This window comes from Mixophyes fleayi, chromosome 2 (assembly GCF_038048845.1).
Source record: "Mixophyes fleayi isolate aMixFle1 chromosome 2, aMixFle1.hap1, whole genome shotgun sequence".
NCBI lineage: Eukaryota > Metazoa > Chordata > Amphibia > Anura > Limnodynastidae > Mixophyes > Mixophyes fleayi.
The window spans coordinates 278,017,235-278,037,284 of record NC_134403.1 but is presented as its reverse complement, the minus strand read 5'-3'; the positions used below and the strand labels follow the sequence as shown (position 1 = coordinate 278,037,284).

At 36.9% G+C, this 20,050-nt stretch overlaps 2 protein-coding genes across 2 annotated transcripts in view; one reads left to right on the top strand and one right to left on the bottom strand.

Annotated features, from left to right (window-relative positions):
* MOV10 (Mov10 RNA helicase) overlaps positions 1-20,050 on the bottom strand; it is a 76,296-nt gene that overhangs the window by 32,756 nt on the left and 23,490 nt on the right. The window contains exons 2-8 of the mRNA XM_075196261.1: positions 9,843-9,936; positions 7,233-7,378; positions 6,784-7,022; positions 4,941-5,190; positions 3,829-3,945; positions 2,548-2,710; positions 974-1,128 (exon numbers count right to left, since the gene is read on the bottom strand). Of these exons, the coding sequence (XP_075052362.1) occupies positions 974-1,128; positions 2,548-2,710; positions 3,829-3,945; positions 4,941-5,190; positions 6,784-7,022; positions 7,233-7,378; positions 9,843-9,936 (1,164 nt within the window). The remainder of the gene's footprint in view (positions 1-973; positions 1,129-2,547; positions 2,711-3,828; positions 3,946-4,940; positions 5,191-6,783; positions 7,023-7,232; positions 7,379-9,842; positions 9,937-20,050) is intronic.
* The window catches only part of PPM1J (protein phosphatase, Mg2+/Mn2+ dependent 1J), a 315,203-nt gene that overhangs the window by 277,428 nt on the left and 17,725 nt on the right, over positions 1-20,050 (top strand). The window lies entirely within an intron of this gene.

Sequence of the window (20,050 nt, the reverse complement as noted above, 5' to 3'; positions counted from 1 at the left end):
ATTTAACAACCTAATTTTCTTTTTTTTTTACACATCCACAGTTGAGGTGGCAGTAACCAGGTAACAGCCATTAGTATAAATAACATACCTTTAACACCCTATAGGTGGAATTTATATGGAGAAGCACATTTATAGGTGCAGAAAAACTAATATAAGAAACATTGACAAGGTGGCAGATATAACACTGTTGCAGGGGTGCAGTGACCTGGAGTTTGGGGGATGCCAGTAACTGCTGCACTCTCTGCAATGGTGATAGTTCTGCCACTGCCTTCAACTACTTATCTGGGAGCATATACAGTGAAACTCAAACACAAGAAGAGCAGAGTGCCACAAGAGGACAGATCACATCGCCAGGCCGCCTCTTATCGTTTGCTACAGGCCTGGTGATGTAGAGTTCTGCCCCTGTACTCACAAGTACAATAGCAACACATTTAATAAAGACTGGGCAATGTTCACTGGACTCCAAGGATACTATATCTATATATATCTATATCTATATCTATATCTATAGATATATATATATATATATATAGATATATATATATATAGATATATATATCTTTTATTAATTTTTTTTTAATATAGCAAAAAATAAAGTCTGTTTTCCTGATATTGCAAGTTATATTTGATTGCAATTATTTTACCTTGGACAATGCCAGATTTGTATTTTAAATTTTCTATAATGTTCAATTGTGATATTCAAAACAATGAGCAATTCACAAATGTATAATCTAAGCCCATAATTATTCAAAGGGATGCTAAGTATTACTGTAACGAACAACATTCTTGTAAACTGAACAAAAATTAAAGTTCTGCATGTTTCAGTGTATAGTATAGAGATGAGTAAGCAGTCATTTACCCCACATTCTCCTTATGTAGAGAGAGAGATGAGCCAAAAATATTCATAAACAAAACATACTAAGCTATAAACTATAATCCCTCCTCTTAAGTCCTGAACAATAAAGATCTTTACTTTTGAGAAAATCCGAGTTTGACTTTTTCCAGTTCGACGCCATGTACATAGCCCTTATAGCTGATCTTTTCAGGTGCATCATATTCATCAGATAAGGTCACAAAAAGGTGATCTCCTCTTAACACTGAAGGCCTGTTTTCCGCTACACCAGGGACCTATAGTAATAAGAGAAGCAACACAGGATCATCTTTGTACACATGCACTGTTCTAAAGCGACTAGATAGGTTTATGCACAAAGAAAGTATAAACACAGATATTTTTAGACCTTCTAAACTTGACTGAATGATGCAAATTGATCCACCTTTTTTCCAATGGCAAAAGTTATGCAAAATGTTTTATATCAATCTTTTTTTCTTTTTTTTTTTAAACAAACTGTTTCAAATAGCACCAACATGGACATGTAGGAACAGAGACAATTAAAAATACTTTAACAGTTTCAGAATATTAGTGATGTGATTAGCAATAGTGGCATTGTATAACAAGTTTGTTTGTGGTTTGAAAGTGTGCACAACTACTGTATGTGCTACATGTGTTTGCTTCAGTAACTATGTGTAATTTATAGGTTTAGCTTAAAGAATTTTTACAAGCTGGAAAGAGAGGGAGTACATTGTACCTACAAGGCCTTTCACAGATCATGAAAGTTTACAGTACAATGCAATAAGCTTATGCTTAGCTGTTGATTGTTGTGGGGCTTGTGTGTGGCATATTGATGTCCTGTATCTTGATTTCTGTGGTTTTGCGACAGAGCAGTGGGTCCTTATGGACGTTGTTGAGGCGCCAGAGGAGATAACCTGGAGGGTTGCAGAAAAATATATACTGCACTTAACTAGGAGGACTGTGGAAAAACATAATCAATGTTAAGTGCAGAATATATTTTACACCTCTCCTATTTAAGTTTACTTGCACTGCACTTAACATTGATTGCTCTTTTCCGCAACCCTCCTAGCTATCTACTCTGGTGCCTCATCAAATTTCTAGCTCCATTCAACCACCATACTAACCCCAAGCTCTTGCACAACATTACCAGAAATCCATCCACGCAATATCAAGACACCACAAATCACTCTATGGCAATGAACAACTTAGCCGATATTTTCTAATCTGACTATATGCAGGACACCATGTGCTGTTGGTTATAAGATGGGGTGGCGTGTATGAGCGCTTAGCAATAGTGCATCCATAACTGCAAAAGGTTTATGGTGTTATTGTTTACAAGTCTATTTTCACGCTGTCCGGTCAATGTTTGCCGATTGTCAGTGCGCCAATTACAATTCCTCATTTGATGACAATACATTTTCAAAACAAATCCTCCCACAAGCAAGTGGAGGTTGTATTGGGCATATGTTAGATAGTTTGTTCAAACCCAATGTCATGCTTGTCTTTAGCAAACACAGCTGAGAAATATCACGTAACAGAGCCCTAGCACAGACCGTTCTCTCTGGATACATTATATGCAATAAAGGGACGTCAATATTCATGCAATTGTTCATATAATAAAAGTTTGCAAGATTGTAGCAGAGCAGAAATATACAATTATAAATAAAATCAGACCAAGAGACTTGTTTCACACTTACATCGAGGATTAGGAGGCGTCTGTCTCTTGTATCTTTGCTCATTTTCTGCCTGATCTGATCATATTTCCGGATGTCAATCTCCATTTGTATTTCTTCAAGGTGCAGCAACAAGTGGAATTTTTCATCATAGTTGTTGAAGTCTAGAGAGGAGGACACCAATTTCCTAGAATAGAAAACAACAATTTCAAGACTGTAAAACCACTGGTGATATCACACTTGTGGTGAGTTTTCAGACGAGGCTATGCACCCAACCTGGTCTGTCCCTTTCCCTTCCCTCCTTCCCCCCAAAAAAATAAAAAATTCTGGCAGATTGTTATATACGCTAAATACGTACAACAGTGCAGGATGCACCTTTGGATTTGGGAAGACTTTCTACCTCAATATTCATTTTGTAGTTCTTTATCCCCCAGGTGGAATGTACTGGGATGTGAAAAATATATCTATAATGTTTTTTGATGTTTTTATGTATTTTTTATTTTCCTTATTTGAGCCTTTACATTTTGTAATCCCGGTACTTAGATAATATGTTTGTCACGCACTGTTGTACTTTATACTCATCTGCCGTTATAAATAAAAAGTTTAAATAAAAAATAAATAAAAAAAAAACAAAAAAAAAATAAAAAAAAAAAAAAAACACTGGTGATCGTTAATAATTTGTACCAACATGACCTAAAATGTGGTGTTTTTAATATCATGATCATTTATAAAAAAACAAAAACTGCAGCACCAGACCGCGAGTATTACAAATCATACATAAAACAAGTCATAGATAAATGTAGTCTGATTAAAAAGTACAATTGAAAACCGCCAGGTTCTACTTCCCATGATTCCTCATCCTAATCTTCCTGAATCCTTCCTCTCCTTCATCCTGGAGTCTAGATTATATATGGGATTCCAAATAAGAACATATCTACATTTTATCCCGATCATTTATTTGTTTGTTTTTACATATCACACTATACTATTGCCTATGTTAATTTGAGAGGAATGTCATATCATAATATTGATTATTTATAATCTAAATTGTTGTGTTAACTTCTGCAGCCCTAATTATTTTGAAAAGATTGCTCCTATGAACCATTAAATTAAGTAATTCTAAAAAAGAAAAGAAGATTTATTTTTTCTAACATCATAGGTTGCAATTTAGTGTCGAAATTCCCTGAAGATACAAAAAAACATTTGCACTCGAAAATTAAGTAAGTAATTTTAGGAACATGCAAACATGCAAGTTAAGCTCTACAAGATTCCAACTCGTTGTAAACATGCAATATTTTAGCTTACCTTTCACTTGAAGTTGCTTTGCTAGAGAACAGTCCTGCTCTGATGCGGTTTTTGAGGTGTGAAGGAGGACTGAAGTCACCAAGAGGCACTTCCCTTTCTAAATGGTAAGTCACAGACCTGGGAGAATATACAGAATTTAAGTATATCCTGCACCTATTTATTAATAGTTCTCCTAGTATAGGAAAGCCATATACCAGGATATAAACTCTGACCCGGCATTCTTTTTCTTAATGTGCTTTTAGTAGTTACTTTTAGCTTCCCCCTCCCAGTTCTCTTGGGAGAAAAATATTCGGCTTTTCAGAAAAATGTTAACATACCCATTCCAAATACGTATTGCTCTCCCCTTTCAATATTGGAGTATAGTGAGCCTTCAGGCCTTCCCCATAAAAATTAAATGAGCGATTTGTAAGTTGTAAGTTTTAACAGGTCTCACCCTTCTACCCATGGAATCCATGTTGTTCAGACAGATTATAAAAAAGGTCTCTGTATTTCTTAAATCTAATAGCTTCTGCTAGCCTCTAGGCTGTAGCTCCTTATCGTATGGCATGATCTCAATCTATTTTAACGGGTATGAAAACCGGCTTATTTTTTTCTAGGTTACTATACCTACAGCTTTGTTTTCTTAGGTTTATTTTTTCTTTCTATTTGTAGCAGAAATATTAATAGGTATTATGTATAGATCTTTAGCTTGTCGACTTTACCCCTCTTTTGGGGGGAGTGGAAAAAAACCCACAACAACAAACAAAAAAAAACAAAACAACTGGAAAATATGAACACTTCAAAGTGTTAAACAAAGCAGGCAGATGGGCATGGGAAGTCATAAAAATAATCTAAACATAAAATAAGGTAATATTATGGAGTACACTAGAAGTTACTTTCTAAAACTTTGGGAAGGTTTTTAATTTATTTTTTGGGCTTGCTGAGGTTTTTCCAAGTATTTTTAACAAGTGCAATACCCACGTATGTCACTTGTCCATTCCACTGTCAGTAGGTTGGAGAGAACCAAAGAAACAGTGTGGACAAAGCCAAAATAATGTGGGTTAAAGAGAGGCGTGTGGGGAGGAGTGAAAAAAAATATGAATTTGATTTAATATTGAAAAACTGCAACTGACCCGTCTGGTGGGATTCCTTCTTCTTCAATCCTCTCATCATTTTTAATAAGGTTTCTTTGATAGGGAATGTATCTGGAAGTTGGTGCAAGGTCATCTGCTAATTTACTGTTGGAAACGGCTGAGATAAACCTTCCAATAAGAAATTTCTTTTTGGACCCTCCATTTCCTTCCATGAACTCAAACACAAGTGTAACAGGAAAATACCCATAATAATCTGTTGTAGCACGAAGATCAATATCATACACAGCACCTAGAATGAAGACAAGTTTACATATGGTAAAAAAAAACAAACATACATAAAACAAATGTTAACAGTACACTTGATCTTATAAGATTTAAATTTTACCAGCTATTAAAATGTCTTTTCATTTTAAACACATTAATACAATACAATTAAACAGAAAAGTGTATTTCTAATCTATTTCTTCACATTTCTCAGCACATGTAACTCGAATACAGAATTATTTTTTTTCTTGAACAAACAGAGCTTTCCAGTGTTTTATGAGAATTTGGGAAACTTCGATATCCATTTATATCATTACACAGAAGTTTAATCTCTTATACAAAAGTGGCTTATTTATGTATTCTCCATAGTTTAAATATTTCCTTAACTCTTCTAATTGTTTCAATTAAGCTGACTGTATAACAACATTCACATCAGAAAACCTTAGCCTGCACTGATGAACCCCAATGCAGACAAAACAGGCTGTCTGTAGGTTCTCTCTAAAATGAATTGTTCCTGGAACTTGCATGAGACCTTAACTGGATTTTGTTTGTCAGTTATTTTAGACCTAGGACAACTTTCTCTGTCTTACACCAAAATAAGAAATTCTGTGTTCAGCACTGTGTAAAGCAGTATGTATATTGAATATATTAATAGGGCATGCTTATGACCAACAAAATGTACTATTGAAAATGTTGTCATGCTGAAGAAAAATTGCATAAAGTAAGAAACATAGAAATGATAACACAAAAATAGAGAGTTTAGGTTCCAAATATGTAAACTTTTATGTGAGGAGAGACAGTTACCATGCAGATCATGCTATAAATCTATATGTCATTTAATTAGAATGATAAAAGCTCACCATATTGCTTTGCGATTCTGTTGTACAAATATATATATATATATATATATATATATATATATATATATATATATATATATTATATATATATATATATATATATATACACACACACATACACACACTCTCTGCATTTACAAAAAAACAAACGGTATCTCACACCCTCTACGGTATTTTAAATAAAGCATTCCATCTCAAACATTTACATGCTAAAACAAAAGTTGACATTACAATGATGAATACTGTACACACACTGTCTGTAATGGGCACCTTAGCAGGCTTTTATGTACAGGTATGTACAGTAACCTTAGAGTACTGTTTGGACCCACAGTCACAGGGAGTATTTCAGCAAATGAAGTTAGACTCTGATGAACTCTATACATGCTTGTGTATAGAAATACAACTATTGCCTCTGATCAGAGCTGGATTTATGGGGAATCAGGAAGGAGGATGGACACACAGTAAATATTTTTGTTGCCCCCCACCTCCCCCAAACACGCACACACTATACAATAATATTAGATTACGACACCATCATCACAACATTTTTGTTTACAAAACTGGAGACAATACATGTTTAGTTATGAAAGTAGAGACTCAATGGCAGAAGCCTATAATGAGAAGACTATTGGAGTGTATATAAACCACTAAATTTCCAATCGGTAACTTTAATATATGACAGGTAGAACACAAAGAGTAATTTTCTTAATAAGCCCAAACTAATGTTATGTTTATATTGACCATACAACACTTCTCACCTGGACCCAGGATTATGGAATTAGTAGTAGAAACATTATGCTGATCTTGGAATAAAAAGGTGTGCATTCTACGTAAAAGTTTGTAGGCAACAAAAGTCACCGACTCATCAGATGTATTCTCAATCGAAATGGGGAACATCTTCGGCTCATTCGGTGGCAGAGAAAATCTTATCCGTCCATCTGAGAGATCAAACTCTGATGTAATCTGAACCCCATTTTTGTTAGAGATGAACTCTTGTCTGGGGGAAAAAAAAAAAAAAAAAAAAGTTAAAAAAATATCTATATAAAATTTAGAGGTGGCGGTATGGAAATTGTAGTGGGAAACTAAATGAGTGCAGTTTAATGGTGTTACAATGAAGGCAGTAGGAGAAGTGGCAGTACATAATTAATGTATCTTAATATAAATAAGAAACTATAAATTGTGTTAATTATATAGCATAAAAAAGTACCTGCTTTGTTTCATCCACTGAATAATTTTTCGCGCTTGTGATCGGGTACAATTGTGTCCACCTTGAGGAGGCTGAAGATTCTGAAGATTTTGATCTCTCTGCATATTTTCATACTGATCAATTAAAAATGATTTTCTCCTCGCAACCTATATAGAAAACAGATTACTCCACAACACATCCTGTTACTTTTTGATATATCTGTCTTTTAAGCATGCTGCCATAATAATTCCCTATTAGTTTTAATGTTGTTATAATTAACTGTAGGCAAAAACTACAGGTGGTCCATAAAAACATTATTTGTGAAGGATTCACAAATGTGCTACATGAAAAACAGACAGTATTTAACTTATGTGCAAAACAGAAAACTAATTTGCACCCCTTGCATTGTAACATGGTTTTGTCCAAGAGACTACTTATTACATTTTTTACATAACTTTCCTTAATGAATCAGGCCCCATATCTTAAAATGTAAAAAAAAAAAAAATCCCATTTTAAATAAAATGATGTAAGGCTTGAGATTTTTCTCCTTTTTAAAATAAGTTTGGGGTATTGCTTGGGGAGGATGGTTATGGTCTACCTAGTTTTTCCAAATCATAACTGAATCCCTGCTTAAAACTGGGTGCAGAAGTGCCATAGGTTTGTGTTTGTGTTCATGTTCTGCATACTAATGGATATTAAAGTTACGGATGTCTCAGAGGGGCTGATCCAAAAAGGAGGATGGAGTCAGGCGACAGCCTTGATATGAGCAAAATTAATTGCACAGAAGCAGGGAATCCATAGATCATATCTGCTAGCTCCTGCCATTACAACTGTCTCTTCACCATAGATCTGCCAAGAAGATCAAGCTGGTACGCAGAACAGATGTTTCCATCGATATAAGAACGGAACATTGTTTGTCCCCCTAACCTAGAGCTGGGTCCAGAAACTCCATGAGACATGCAATACTCCCCATCATGTGTGTTAAGAGCAGTTGTGCAGACTTGGAGCTCACCATAGACAGTGTTATAGTTAAACCAGTTAAAGCAATGGAGTAAGGACTGTGGAATAAGGGAAAGAGGAATGTGGGGAATAGCAACCACTGTAACAAATAATAATTGGCGTCATACTTGCTGTATCCTTTGAAATGTGGCCTTGCTTCACCGGTCACAATGACAGCTATACAAAAATTCTCTATTGTTGGCATTTCAACCCACTTCTTTAGTGGCTCCCTTGCCAGAGAGGCAGGGATTTCAAAGGAATATTTATATAAGCCCACAAGGCATGGTCAGGGTTAATAGGTACCATTATCAAAATGACTTTCCCTTTTCCCCCGAAGTCACAGCAATGAGAAATGAATGGAAGAAAATAATTAAAAAACACATGGCAAGATAGTCTACCATGTGCTACACTCCTGAGGCCACCGAGATACTGTACGACTTATGAGCACAGTGTCATGGCTTGAAAGCCAACTTTATTAATTTGTCAATGTCCATCCTCCTAGAGCCAGGGAATGCCTCATGGTGCTTGTGTCCCATAATTATACAAATGAGAAATAGTACATGCACTCTGAATGATGATCAAGGAGCTATTTCATGGCATAGCACTAATAATAATGCAAAGTATAACTGCTCTGTATAACATATTTTCCCTTTAAGTTTTGAAATAGCTTTTTCCCCTTTCTTGAAAAAAATGTGCATACTACTAAATATTTTTAGAATAAAATTCTCCAACACTGGAAGGGCAAATGTGTAATAACCCATAATATATGGCTCCCACAGGTGCCATTAGATGTCCAAATTTGCTTTAGTTTGTGGTTAATGCATTTCACATAAAACTGCAGACTTTGCATAAATAATGTGGTATTAGTGCTGGACTTGTATGCACAGTATATAATCACATTCTAACCAATAAAGATTCCTTTTATCTCCAGTTAATCATTAGTTGAATGTTTTCTAATAGAGTATCCAATCTTCAACTTTTTTTTGTTCAAATCAACCTTTGGTTCTAATCAGACTCCCCACGTCACCCCTCCCCCCCAAAGAGTTTTATTTGCACTACATGAGACAAATCCAAATTGTACTTTACTTACCATGCATTACTGCATATTTACTATTTGTGAGTAAGTAGCCAACACTGTGGGAGTCCTTTTGCCTATACAAATATTGGTGATGTAAACAATTTTAGCCAGATGCTAGTCTGCGAGTCTACAAATAATGAACTAAAATAAGGCTACATACACACTAGCATTTCCGATGCTTTGAAACACATATAAACTGCTTTTATATACATGTTTAAAGTGTATTTAGAAGTGCATTTAATCTGCATTTTTGAAACATGGGCCTGTGAAGAAACAGGAAGTTATCTCGTTCAAGCCAAATGCATATAGAAATGCAATTGTAAGTTTTAACACCATTGTGGTGGTCGCATGAAGAAAAACGATAGTCAAGCTACAAATTACACATGCAAGTAGAACATAATATTGATTATATTTACATTTTTATAGCTTACAAGTTTCATTGATGTGGACAAAACAGTTTAAGGTGAAAATCTATATAACACTAAAACAAAACACAAGTTGAAAAATCATAAAATGTAAAACAATATATCTAATGGGGAGGAAGACATACACACCTGGTCAAGATGGATTGTGTTCTTCCTTACTTCAGCTTTTCCTGCGAGTTTAAGGCCATAAATTGCAGTAGAAAAGCTTGGTAGATTATCATGCCTAACAAAGCAAAGCAAAAATGCAACATGAATGCCAATTTACTATTAAAGTGATAATTTTATAGGATCATCATTTTATACAAGATAAGGGGGCTGCTCTCAACGGGCTCCTCCCATCTGCTCACTATTCCATCTGTCATGCATGTCTGTGACTCGACTGTGAAACAGAGATCAGGGACTAATCACACAATATTGGTGGCATGTGGAAAGCAGTAAGCTGTACATTGGCTCAGCCTTTTGCCCTAGCTCCCATGTTTCCCTTATTCTTCAAATATAAAGTATTGGATATTTCTGAATACATTTGACAAACATCACAGAAGTGCTGAGGATCAACGTCATACCAAAAAAACAAGTTGGTTTTAGAATCTACTGACTCCGTTCAGCGCTGAAACCGTGATCGTGACTTGGGAAGTTGTGGGAGGAAATACGTTGGCAAGGCTAGTATTAGTAAATACTTAGTGCTACCAGTTGTAAAATACTCAGCAAGTGTGCTAGAAAGGCAGGGTATTGTGAAGTTGATACTTTTGTCCTCCCAGTTTCTGTGTTAGGGACCTCACTGGGTATGCCGACAATCGCTGGTGTTGTTCAGTTGTATACAGTTGAGAATAAGTGAGTGGACGCAGCTTGTGTAATTCTTCAAAAATCTCTAGCGGGAGTTTTGTGCTACGAAGCGTTGGAAAATTCTGTTTTCACATGGTTGCTAGACAACCGTTAGAGATGGTCGTTAAGTAGGCCCGATAGGTTTGTGAGTAGAGAAGTGTAAGGTAAGTATACAGTAAAGTTATGAATTGGCATACAGTAAAGGTAAGTATACAATGGTATACTGTGATCAGTGGGTCAAGATGACCGATGAATATGTGAAACCTTTTCCCATCTTGGTTCGTAATATTTATCAAGAGGTACTGGGTAAGGTTAGTGATAAAAAATATTTGTGAAAACTGAGAATCAAGCTGACTGTTTAAAACTGTAGCAATAGTAAAGGGAGCATGTAGCAGGATAACATGCATAGCGGAAAATAGCGTTGCCGAGCAAAGAGAAGCAAACAAAAAGCAGGTAAGTATAAAACCGAATAAAAAAAAAACAACTTAATAAAAATACCAAATGTAACTGATAATCTGTATTAAGTGTGGAACTATTTAGGTTTAAAGATGAGTAACTTAAAATGTCTATTTTTTTGTGTTTGTATATGGTGTGTGATTGAACTTAGGTAAGAAAAAACCCTGCAATAAGGAAAGGGCAGTTTTTCAAACAGCCTGAAGAAACTTTTTGTTTTTATTCCATTCATAAAGTGCAGCCAGGAAAAAGAAGTGCACAAAAGAAATTTGATGTGTCCATGCAATGGCTTAGATTCAGGAATGTTAGAGGAAAAAAATAAATCAGGTTTCACATGTATGTGCTATTCAGTAGGAGAGAGATATCCATTGTGTCCAGACAAATGGTCTTAGTTAATTGATCCTGACTGCAATGAAGCTATATAGCCTTAGAACAATAGAAGGATTGTAGATAACCGTTGCTAAGGAGTTTTCCTGCATAGAAACAATGGTCACCAAGGAATGAAAGCAGACTGAGGTTTATATTATTTGTTTTGTTTATTTGTCTTCTGTTATCTTGTGTTTATTTTCCTGTCGCTGGTTGATGATAAAGATTGAAAGTAAAGAAATGCAAATATTTGTTTTTCTTTGTTATTGGATACTAACTTTGTTTTGTTCTTCTCTTCTGTAGATAAGGACAGCCAAAGAAATATATATATTTAGTAATTAAGGGGATTGCAGGAGAAGTACAAAGTTTTCCCTTGAAAGACAAATTAACAATGGGTCATTGTAACACTCTCGCTCTTCTTATTGCAGTGGCTCATGATAATTTATTTGGCTGAGATTCATTATTTAAAATGAATTGTGTATATACTCTGCTTCTAATGTTGTTTTTATGTATTCCAGGAAGACAGACAGGAGAGTATGCATCACAAAGCGTTTATTTTGCACTTCTCTATTATAGTCACAAGTCGGATCCCAAGGTTTTATAGTTATTGTGATCATAGATACCAAGTTCCATACGAGCTAACAATGGACGACACTGGATTGGATGCGTGATGTAACTCCCTGTTAAACTTAATAAGAATGGGGGAGGGGGTCATAGATTAGTTAATAGCTAAGTGGATTAGTGAAATAGGAGAGCCATTTCCCCATTGTGCCCAATCCAGCTGTCATTTTACTGTAAATCTCCTTCTATGCTTTTCTACTGTTCTGCAAGTCACTTCAGTATCATTATTCCTCTTTGTCTTATTTCCCGTTCTTTACATTTCTAACTGTCAGTATCTCATTCTTTTCTTATAAAGAGATACAAAATATATAGGCACTGTCCCAAAGGTCCAATACTTGAGCTATTGTCTCAACCACGGGACTAAGACATTTTTGTCAATGGACAGAATTAGGGATACACACACTACACCGACATAGTCATGAAGGTAGCTAAAGGTTTTGTTTTTAGGTTTATAAAAGCTGCTGATTTTAAGCAGGAGTTTTGGTGTGGAAATATGATTTGTTTTATAGATTGCATGTGGCATCTGCCCTCCTAAGTTCTGCCTAAACTACATATGTCTCCTGAACAAAGTGTACAAAGTGTGCCTATAGATGCACAAAGGGTGAAAAGAGACAGGAGACTCGCTGAAGGTGAATTAGGTAGACATACAGATATGTATCTCTGTGTAGAACATTTGAGTAAGATTTTTTCCACAAGACTTGACATAAGTGAAACCCTTTAGAAAATGTAACATTTGAATGTTTTTATATTTGTCATAGACAGATATGTATTGGATATTGTTATAATTGATGAAGGTGCTATAAATATTGACCCCTTTGCCCCCCTTACTTAGACAGGTAGGTGAACTTGTGGGATCAAAAATGGCATGTGAATTGGCAGAGGGTAAATCAATTGATATATATTGGTTTTCAGTATTTTCCTAGGATAGGGGGCGACGTTGAGGTGGCTGAGGAACTTTTATGACAATGGCAGTACATAAGTACAACACTCACATTACATGTAGGACTTGTGACAGTGACACAGTGACCAACTGAAGTAGCTGTTATTTAAGATAAAGCTTACACACATGACTGTAGATGACTTTAATAACAGGGCAGACATAGCTGTCACTTGGGCAGCAGGTTTTAATATGACAACCCACAAATCAATGTTTTGTTTTGTTGTTTAGTTTTTAAATTGTAAACACACATGAATTAGTTAATATATGAGATTTGTGTTACCTGAGGAAAAAGCAGTCTGGAAGGTGAAGGGATATGGTCAGGAGTCCTCTGGAGAGATGAACAATGTACGCCTGTGGCTCCTAGAGTGTATCTTACAGGCCTAGCTGAAGCAGCACATGGTCTGACTCAGCTGGGTAAAGAAGGTATGTGCAAGCTGGTAAGAGCATACTGGTATGCATCAGACGTTTCTTCTCAGGCTAGTAGGAAGGCAATGTCCTGTCTTATTTGAGTGAGAGAAAATGTCAGGAAGACGATACCAATAGAGCCATCCCATACCCCTCCTACAGATGGACTTTCTCCAGGTAAAACAAATCAACTTCATCCAATTGCCACCCTGCAGGATTCTCAAGTATGTACTGGTGTACTGATAAAATATATCTGGGTAAAGATTTATGGAAATGTTTCTAATATTGCTGTGTCATATTCAAGTTTTTTGTTAGTATATATGGTAGCCCTAAAGTTATATAGAAGGTGATAGAGGTATTCATTCTTACTGGTAATAGCTTTTAGATAATGGGTATAATGTACAAGCAGTGATAGTAAGTTACATACTTTTGATCAGCCACAAACCAGTGGGAATATAGAGTAAACGGTACTAATTGAATAGAATGATGGTTGAAACTAGATTGAAGTGGCTGGTAGCTTTGGCCACTAGTCCTCCCCACTATCAGAATCACTCCTAAGTAACCTCTTAAGCCTGTTACCCTTTAAAATACTTTTGACTATTCCTGTGATGAGTTTATAATGGAGAGACGGTTCAAGATCTTGAAAAGAAAAGCAAATAGTGAGACAGCAACAAAGGACGTTCAACACACCGTCTCCTGCTACGTTACACTGTCTGTTATGAAGTTGGACTGGGAGAGTATGTTATGAACTGTAATGTCCTACGCTCAAGTTGTTTGACAGACTGGCACCAAGTGTTGACGACCAGCATCACCTCCCTAAGAGTAGCAGACACTTGTACCCATTCCATCCACTGCAGAGGAGTCAACCCCCAGAGAGAGTTCCAATTACACTCGTGAACCTGTTCCGGGAGACCCAAGATCGCAGTTAACAACACTTGAGCCAAGGACTTTACAAAGACTGCTATTCAGCATGGAGCAGCAGTTTTTCCCTGTCCAGTGTTTCCCTCACCTCATTCTCTTTTCAGTACAGTCATTTCTCTCAATTGTGAACAGTTGACAGAGAATGGTTCAGGTAGTGCTATTGAGGAGTTGGGGATGAAGGAGAAGTTGTTAGCGCAATCGGTCCAGCCAATTAAGCTATTCAATTCAGGGGGTAAAAGAAAAATTTGCCAACCTAGGAGCTCGAACACAGTGTGAGGGGTTATTGTCTGAGGTATTGTGTCCATAAGTACTTTGACCCCATAGTTGAAGAGAGGTGCATCCAGTGATGCCAGTCCAGCAATAATTCGGACTTGAATGGGCATCCTTGAGAATGATTATCATTCTTGGCTGGGTAAGGTTTTAGACCAAACTGAGTGCTTGGTGTGCTCTCACGTGCCTCAGAGATTATATTAAGTAGGACTAGTTCTCTTTCCACTAAATATTTCTGAGGTACCCGAATTATGGGGTGGAAGGCCAGTAGGGGAAAAGTAATACAGCTAGGTCCCTTGAGTATTGGGAGACTGAGAAGAATGAATAATAGCCCGCCACACAAGTGTTGACGAAAAACCTGTTGATATTATTAGGGTGTATTTACTAACACAGGTTGAAGGAGATCATAGCTGACATTGTTGACAGACATAGGATGATGCTATTGGTGAACATGTATTATATAAATGTCATCTAAGCTAAAAGACATGCTTCGGACAGATGAACATGTTAGGCATGAAGAACTGTAGTAGAATATTCTATAATGTTGTTACACATTCTATCGTATCTTGTATCCCTCCAGATAATGTATTACATGTGTGGGTGAAGGGCATACAAAAGGTCATCTCCGAGCTCCAAAAGGTATATGTTTCATCGGAAAAGGAAATTATTTCTATGATTGTGACTCTCTTTTATGGTAACCTGACTGATAGCCACAGACAGTGTGGTCATACGTAAAGGGAGACATACATTACAGAATAATGAAACGTACTACTGAGATCCTGCAATAAAATTTTTAGGGTGAGAGTGTTAGGTATACTCTCAAAGGGTGGAGCTGTCGAAGTCAAATAATTGGATGAAGTAAACCATATTGATTAATATTGTTTTACCGTGCGATTGCAATCAGTACACCACATGTTTTGACGCAATTGCATGATAAATAATGCACACATACACTTACACATTCACTGGTAAATAGTTCACCTTAAAATAGCTCCAACACATAGTCGTTTATGACCAAATGTAGCAGAGTTTATAGTTAAATATAATCATGTTAAAAACACTTTATTGAGATCTAAGGTTCAGGATACAGGAAATTTATGTTTAGTATCATTCTGATCTCCTACTTATTCTCAGACATCCGTTTCTATCGGCTAAGAGATCGCACCTTACGTATGTTAGTTATGGATGATAGGAAATTAATGATCAAAATGGTATTATGTGTGTAATGCAAATAGACCAGTTTGAACCAGCTTTTTACGGTGGGAAGAATAGTATGCAGCTGTTGAAGAGCTGACCCCCACCCTTGTAGGGCTTCATTTGAACTGACCTATGAACTGCATTATACTGGACTGTCCTGAATCCTGAACCTATGGAAACATGCCATGACATCATCAGTAGTTTTTTTCTATACTGAAACTGAATACTATCAAGCTGCTTTACCAGCCAAGACTCTCTCTCTTAGCCTGACTACAGACAACATGACCCTATCTTATCATGGGCCTGGGTGAAACACTATAAGGAAAATGTAATGTATTCAGTGTTTTTATACTTTCCTGCTTTATTGTAACATCTTTAATGTGTAATAATGGCTTGCTGTAAATCATGCTATATTCTGCAATTAAATATCGTTGTGCTTTGGAACCACAACAATCGCATTGAACAATGTTTTATTTGTAAGTGATAAAATGACTTTAATACCGATATCTGGAACCTCTGCTTTTGGAAACTGCACCATTCCAATGCTCAGTCTGGCACATTCTCCTTCTCACATCATGACACTGTTCATCACATGCAGCCATGTCCTCACCAACATAATCACACAGAAATTCACAGGTCACTGCTTCTCACAAGACCATCTGACTTTTCTATTCCCAAGGCTAGAGTGTGAACCATGGCGTGGTTCTCCCAGGCCATTACGAACATAGAGAAGCGCCAGTCAGCAGCTGGTGCATAGGAAGTGGATGTTATGGTGACAATAAATACACTGAATGAACATCACTCATTCACTGATTCAAGCACCCACTAAACACTGGTACCTTAAGAGACCTTCTAGAGCTAGCAGTGGCCCTGGGTATACTGAAGGTCAAAACAAAACAATCTTGGTGCACTAAAATCTCCATCAATTTTATTGCATTTGATGAAAAAAAATACTTGTTAGCAATTTGAAACACTCCTATTCAACTTCTTTACACTCCCTCCTATCTCTGCAGAGTAGACTCTTGCTAGGAGACCAAGCATTGAAAGAAGACCAGAAGAAAAAAAAAAAATCCCTCCATATAAGGATATTAACGCAAGATCTACTTTAAGCTCATCATCACTAACCCTCAAGAAACATATGTTATATTTACCAACATTGGTCAAAGTTATAAATCTGCACTAGAGAAACAGCCAGTCAGGAATTACCTTTATCTGTTTAGCGCAAATTAGACAATGAAAGCAAATGTTTGACTGGCTGCTGTGGCTTCAGTGCAAATATGCACCTAGTAGAGAACCCTTACTTTGTGTTCTCTCATTGACTGCCTTCAGGACTCTCATGGCTAAATGTGAACCAGGATAAAAGGTTGAAAGCGAGTCATTGGGGCTTGATGAAAGTCTTTCTAGCTCTGTTACCAAATATCAGCATTGTACCTCTTGCAGGTTTATCAAGCTACAAAATCAGTACGCCAAAGTTCTCACCCTGCTGGAGGACCATTGTGGAACACCTCTTCTTCTCCAGCAAATAAAGTCAGACTTCTGGTATTGCAGAGTCTACAAAAAACAGTGCCCACTGCACTTCTAGCCCAGTATCTCTGGATTTATTATCTGCAGCCAACTACATTACAAAAGGCAGATATTAGGCAATATTTTTGAGTACACAATACACTTTCCAGCAAAGGATAAACCACTACACGAAGAAGAGGTCTAAAAACCTCAGAAATGGGTTAGCACATGGATGTATTAGAGACCAGCCATGACACACTCATTAAGGTGGTGCAGGCATATGTCATAACAGATGACACTGTTCATGGAGGAGAACAGACAACTTTTTCAAATTGGGTACCCCGATAACAGAGGCAGCAGAAATAATGTTACAAGTTTTCAAGAGACTGATTAGAACCCCCCCATTTGTTTGATGACTCTTTCCTATTGCTTAACTGTGCTCATAGAACTTTAGGTCTAAGGCCAACTGGATGAAAGGACCACTAGCCATTATAGTCAGATTCCATTACTTTATAAATCAAGAAAGATAACTTAAGTCACTGGGGGCTTCTCTCTTTTGAAAGACTTGCTCTGATGAATCCCCCACCCCCCCCCCCCCCCCAAAAAAAAAACACTGCAGAAGAGGGGACTTCTTAAAATCATCTTGGCTCCCATTACAATATACAAATGGGCATTTCCCACACCATCATTATAATATATCTGTAGACCACCTTTCTCACCCTATGGCAATACAACCCCAAGTTAGATTTACAGTTGGCATTCCATATTGACTGTACAGAGCTGGCCCTGTGCAACTGACCCCACATCCACCTTTCAACCATGACCTCTGGATAACTGTACTTAGATTATCTCTTTGCCTCATATACTTTCATGTTGAGTTGTCTTGCAATAAAACAGTTTTTGCACTGACAGTGGAACTGATGCCACAGCTGCACTTTTGTTTTTCTTCTTTATGTACAATATGTTGCCCTCATTCTTGTCCAATATGTCCCCAGTTTATCAGCCAATCAGGTCATAAATTTTCACGGCTCCACAGTATATTTTAGGAGAGGAGTATGCTGATCTTGTGTGAGCAATCACCTGGCCATGTATTTATTTAAGTTTATTCAATAACATAAGACACGTTTACACAGAATCTAATGGTGGGATCATTGCAAATACAAGCATTGTAAGATCACATAGAAGAGCAGGAGTGGTAGACGTTTTACAATGATATGAAAAAAAACAACATACCTAGTATGTGCTTGCTTAAGTGTTAATTTATGTATTAAAATAGTTCTATATAGATTAAGTGCTTATGCTCACCCTGGTATTCTAGTAGGGATCCAGGGGGGCTCCTCTGGTAGCATTACACCGCCACTCCCATTCAGGGGGACTGGAGCACTGCAGTGTCCAGGGGTCCCTGATCTATGGTGATCCAGTGGGGGATGCCGGAGCACAGTCATCCTCACCTGCAGTCACAGTGCAGTGGCTGCCAGAGAGTCTTTCAATGACGCCTTCTGGATTGAAATTAATCCATGAGACGAAGGGCACGTGGGAGACCCTGCATGAAAAGAAGCACACTGAAGCTCAAAGAGCTCCAGGATCGGCAGCATAGGGACTGCTGCCTCAAGATTTGGCTGTCCACAGATTTCAGCTAGAGGGGGAAGCCAGACACCAGATTAAGTTAAGAGGAGATGTTGCCTATAGCAACCAGATTCTAGCTGTCAATTTGTAGAATGTACTAAATAAATGATAACTAGAATCTGATTAGTTGCTATAGGCAACACCTCCACTTTTTCAAACCCACAGTTTAGTCAATATAGTTCTAAATCTTTAAAATCAGCCCCAGGTGAAAACCAGTGGTGAAGCGAGGGTTGTAATTTGTCCTCCCGCTCTGCTGCCATTTAAAGATTTTGAGTTTTATTGATTTATCGGTTCTGTATTACAGAACCGCCAGAGCCCCATAACACTATAATGGAATGTGAAAAACAAAAACAAACAAAAATTCTGTTATTTGCTTACAAACTCTGTCATAGATGCTACATGATTATAAAGACTGAGGATCTCCGTCTGCAGTCGAATTCCCAAATATACATAGTTAATATATAAAAAAACAAAAAACAACAACCACATAGATATAAATAACTATGTACTGCCATCTCAAATAAATAAGAGCCATGTTCCCACATGTATGTACAGTATGCTGACATTCATAAATGAACAAGATTTCAAATTGAAGGCCATCAGAGCACCAGTAATTTACTATCAAGGGGGAGTTTTTTGGTTAAGACCCTCAAACAGTGATGCACTGCTGTACTTTCAGGTGCACGTTGTTAGATTGAGGTCTAGCAGCATTCTGGTCTGCAAGTACAGACATGTACAAATGCCAATACATCATATTTCTAGCATTAAATACATATAGTACTTAATCAGAAGTCATGTTTTCTATGTATGCTCAGAGAAACACAAACATGTATTAGTGAGTTTAAGTGCTCAGTCCTAGTATAAACAAATGTCCTTACAATAGAAGAAGCAGTACAAACTGACCAAAACAGGCTCGGCACTATCTTAGCAACCGATCCAAGTTACACCTGTACATTCATAAACAAGAGTTACAATATCTTGTTTCTGACCATTATTAATGTCAATCTGCCACTCAGAGAAAATACCAGCTGAACAAAGTGTATTTCTCACCTATTAATAGAGGCATTAATCATAGAGTTTTAATGGTAACACCATGTTATTGACATTTCCACACCACTTAACTTTGACAGAATAACAAATATGGACAGTAACAATAAGGCAAAGGGAATATAAATACAATACTTCAAAGCAGTACATATACATCTTGTTTCTT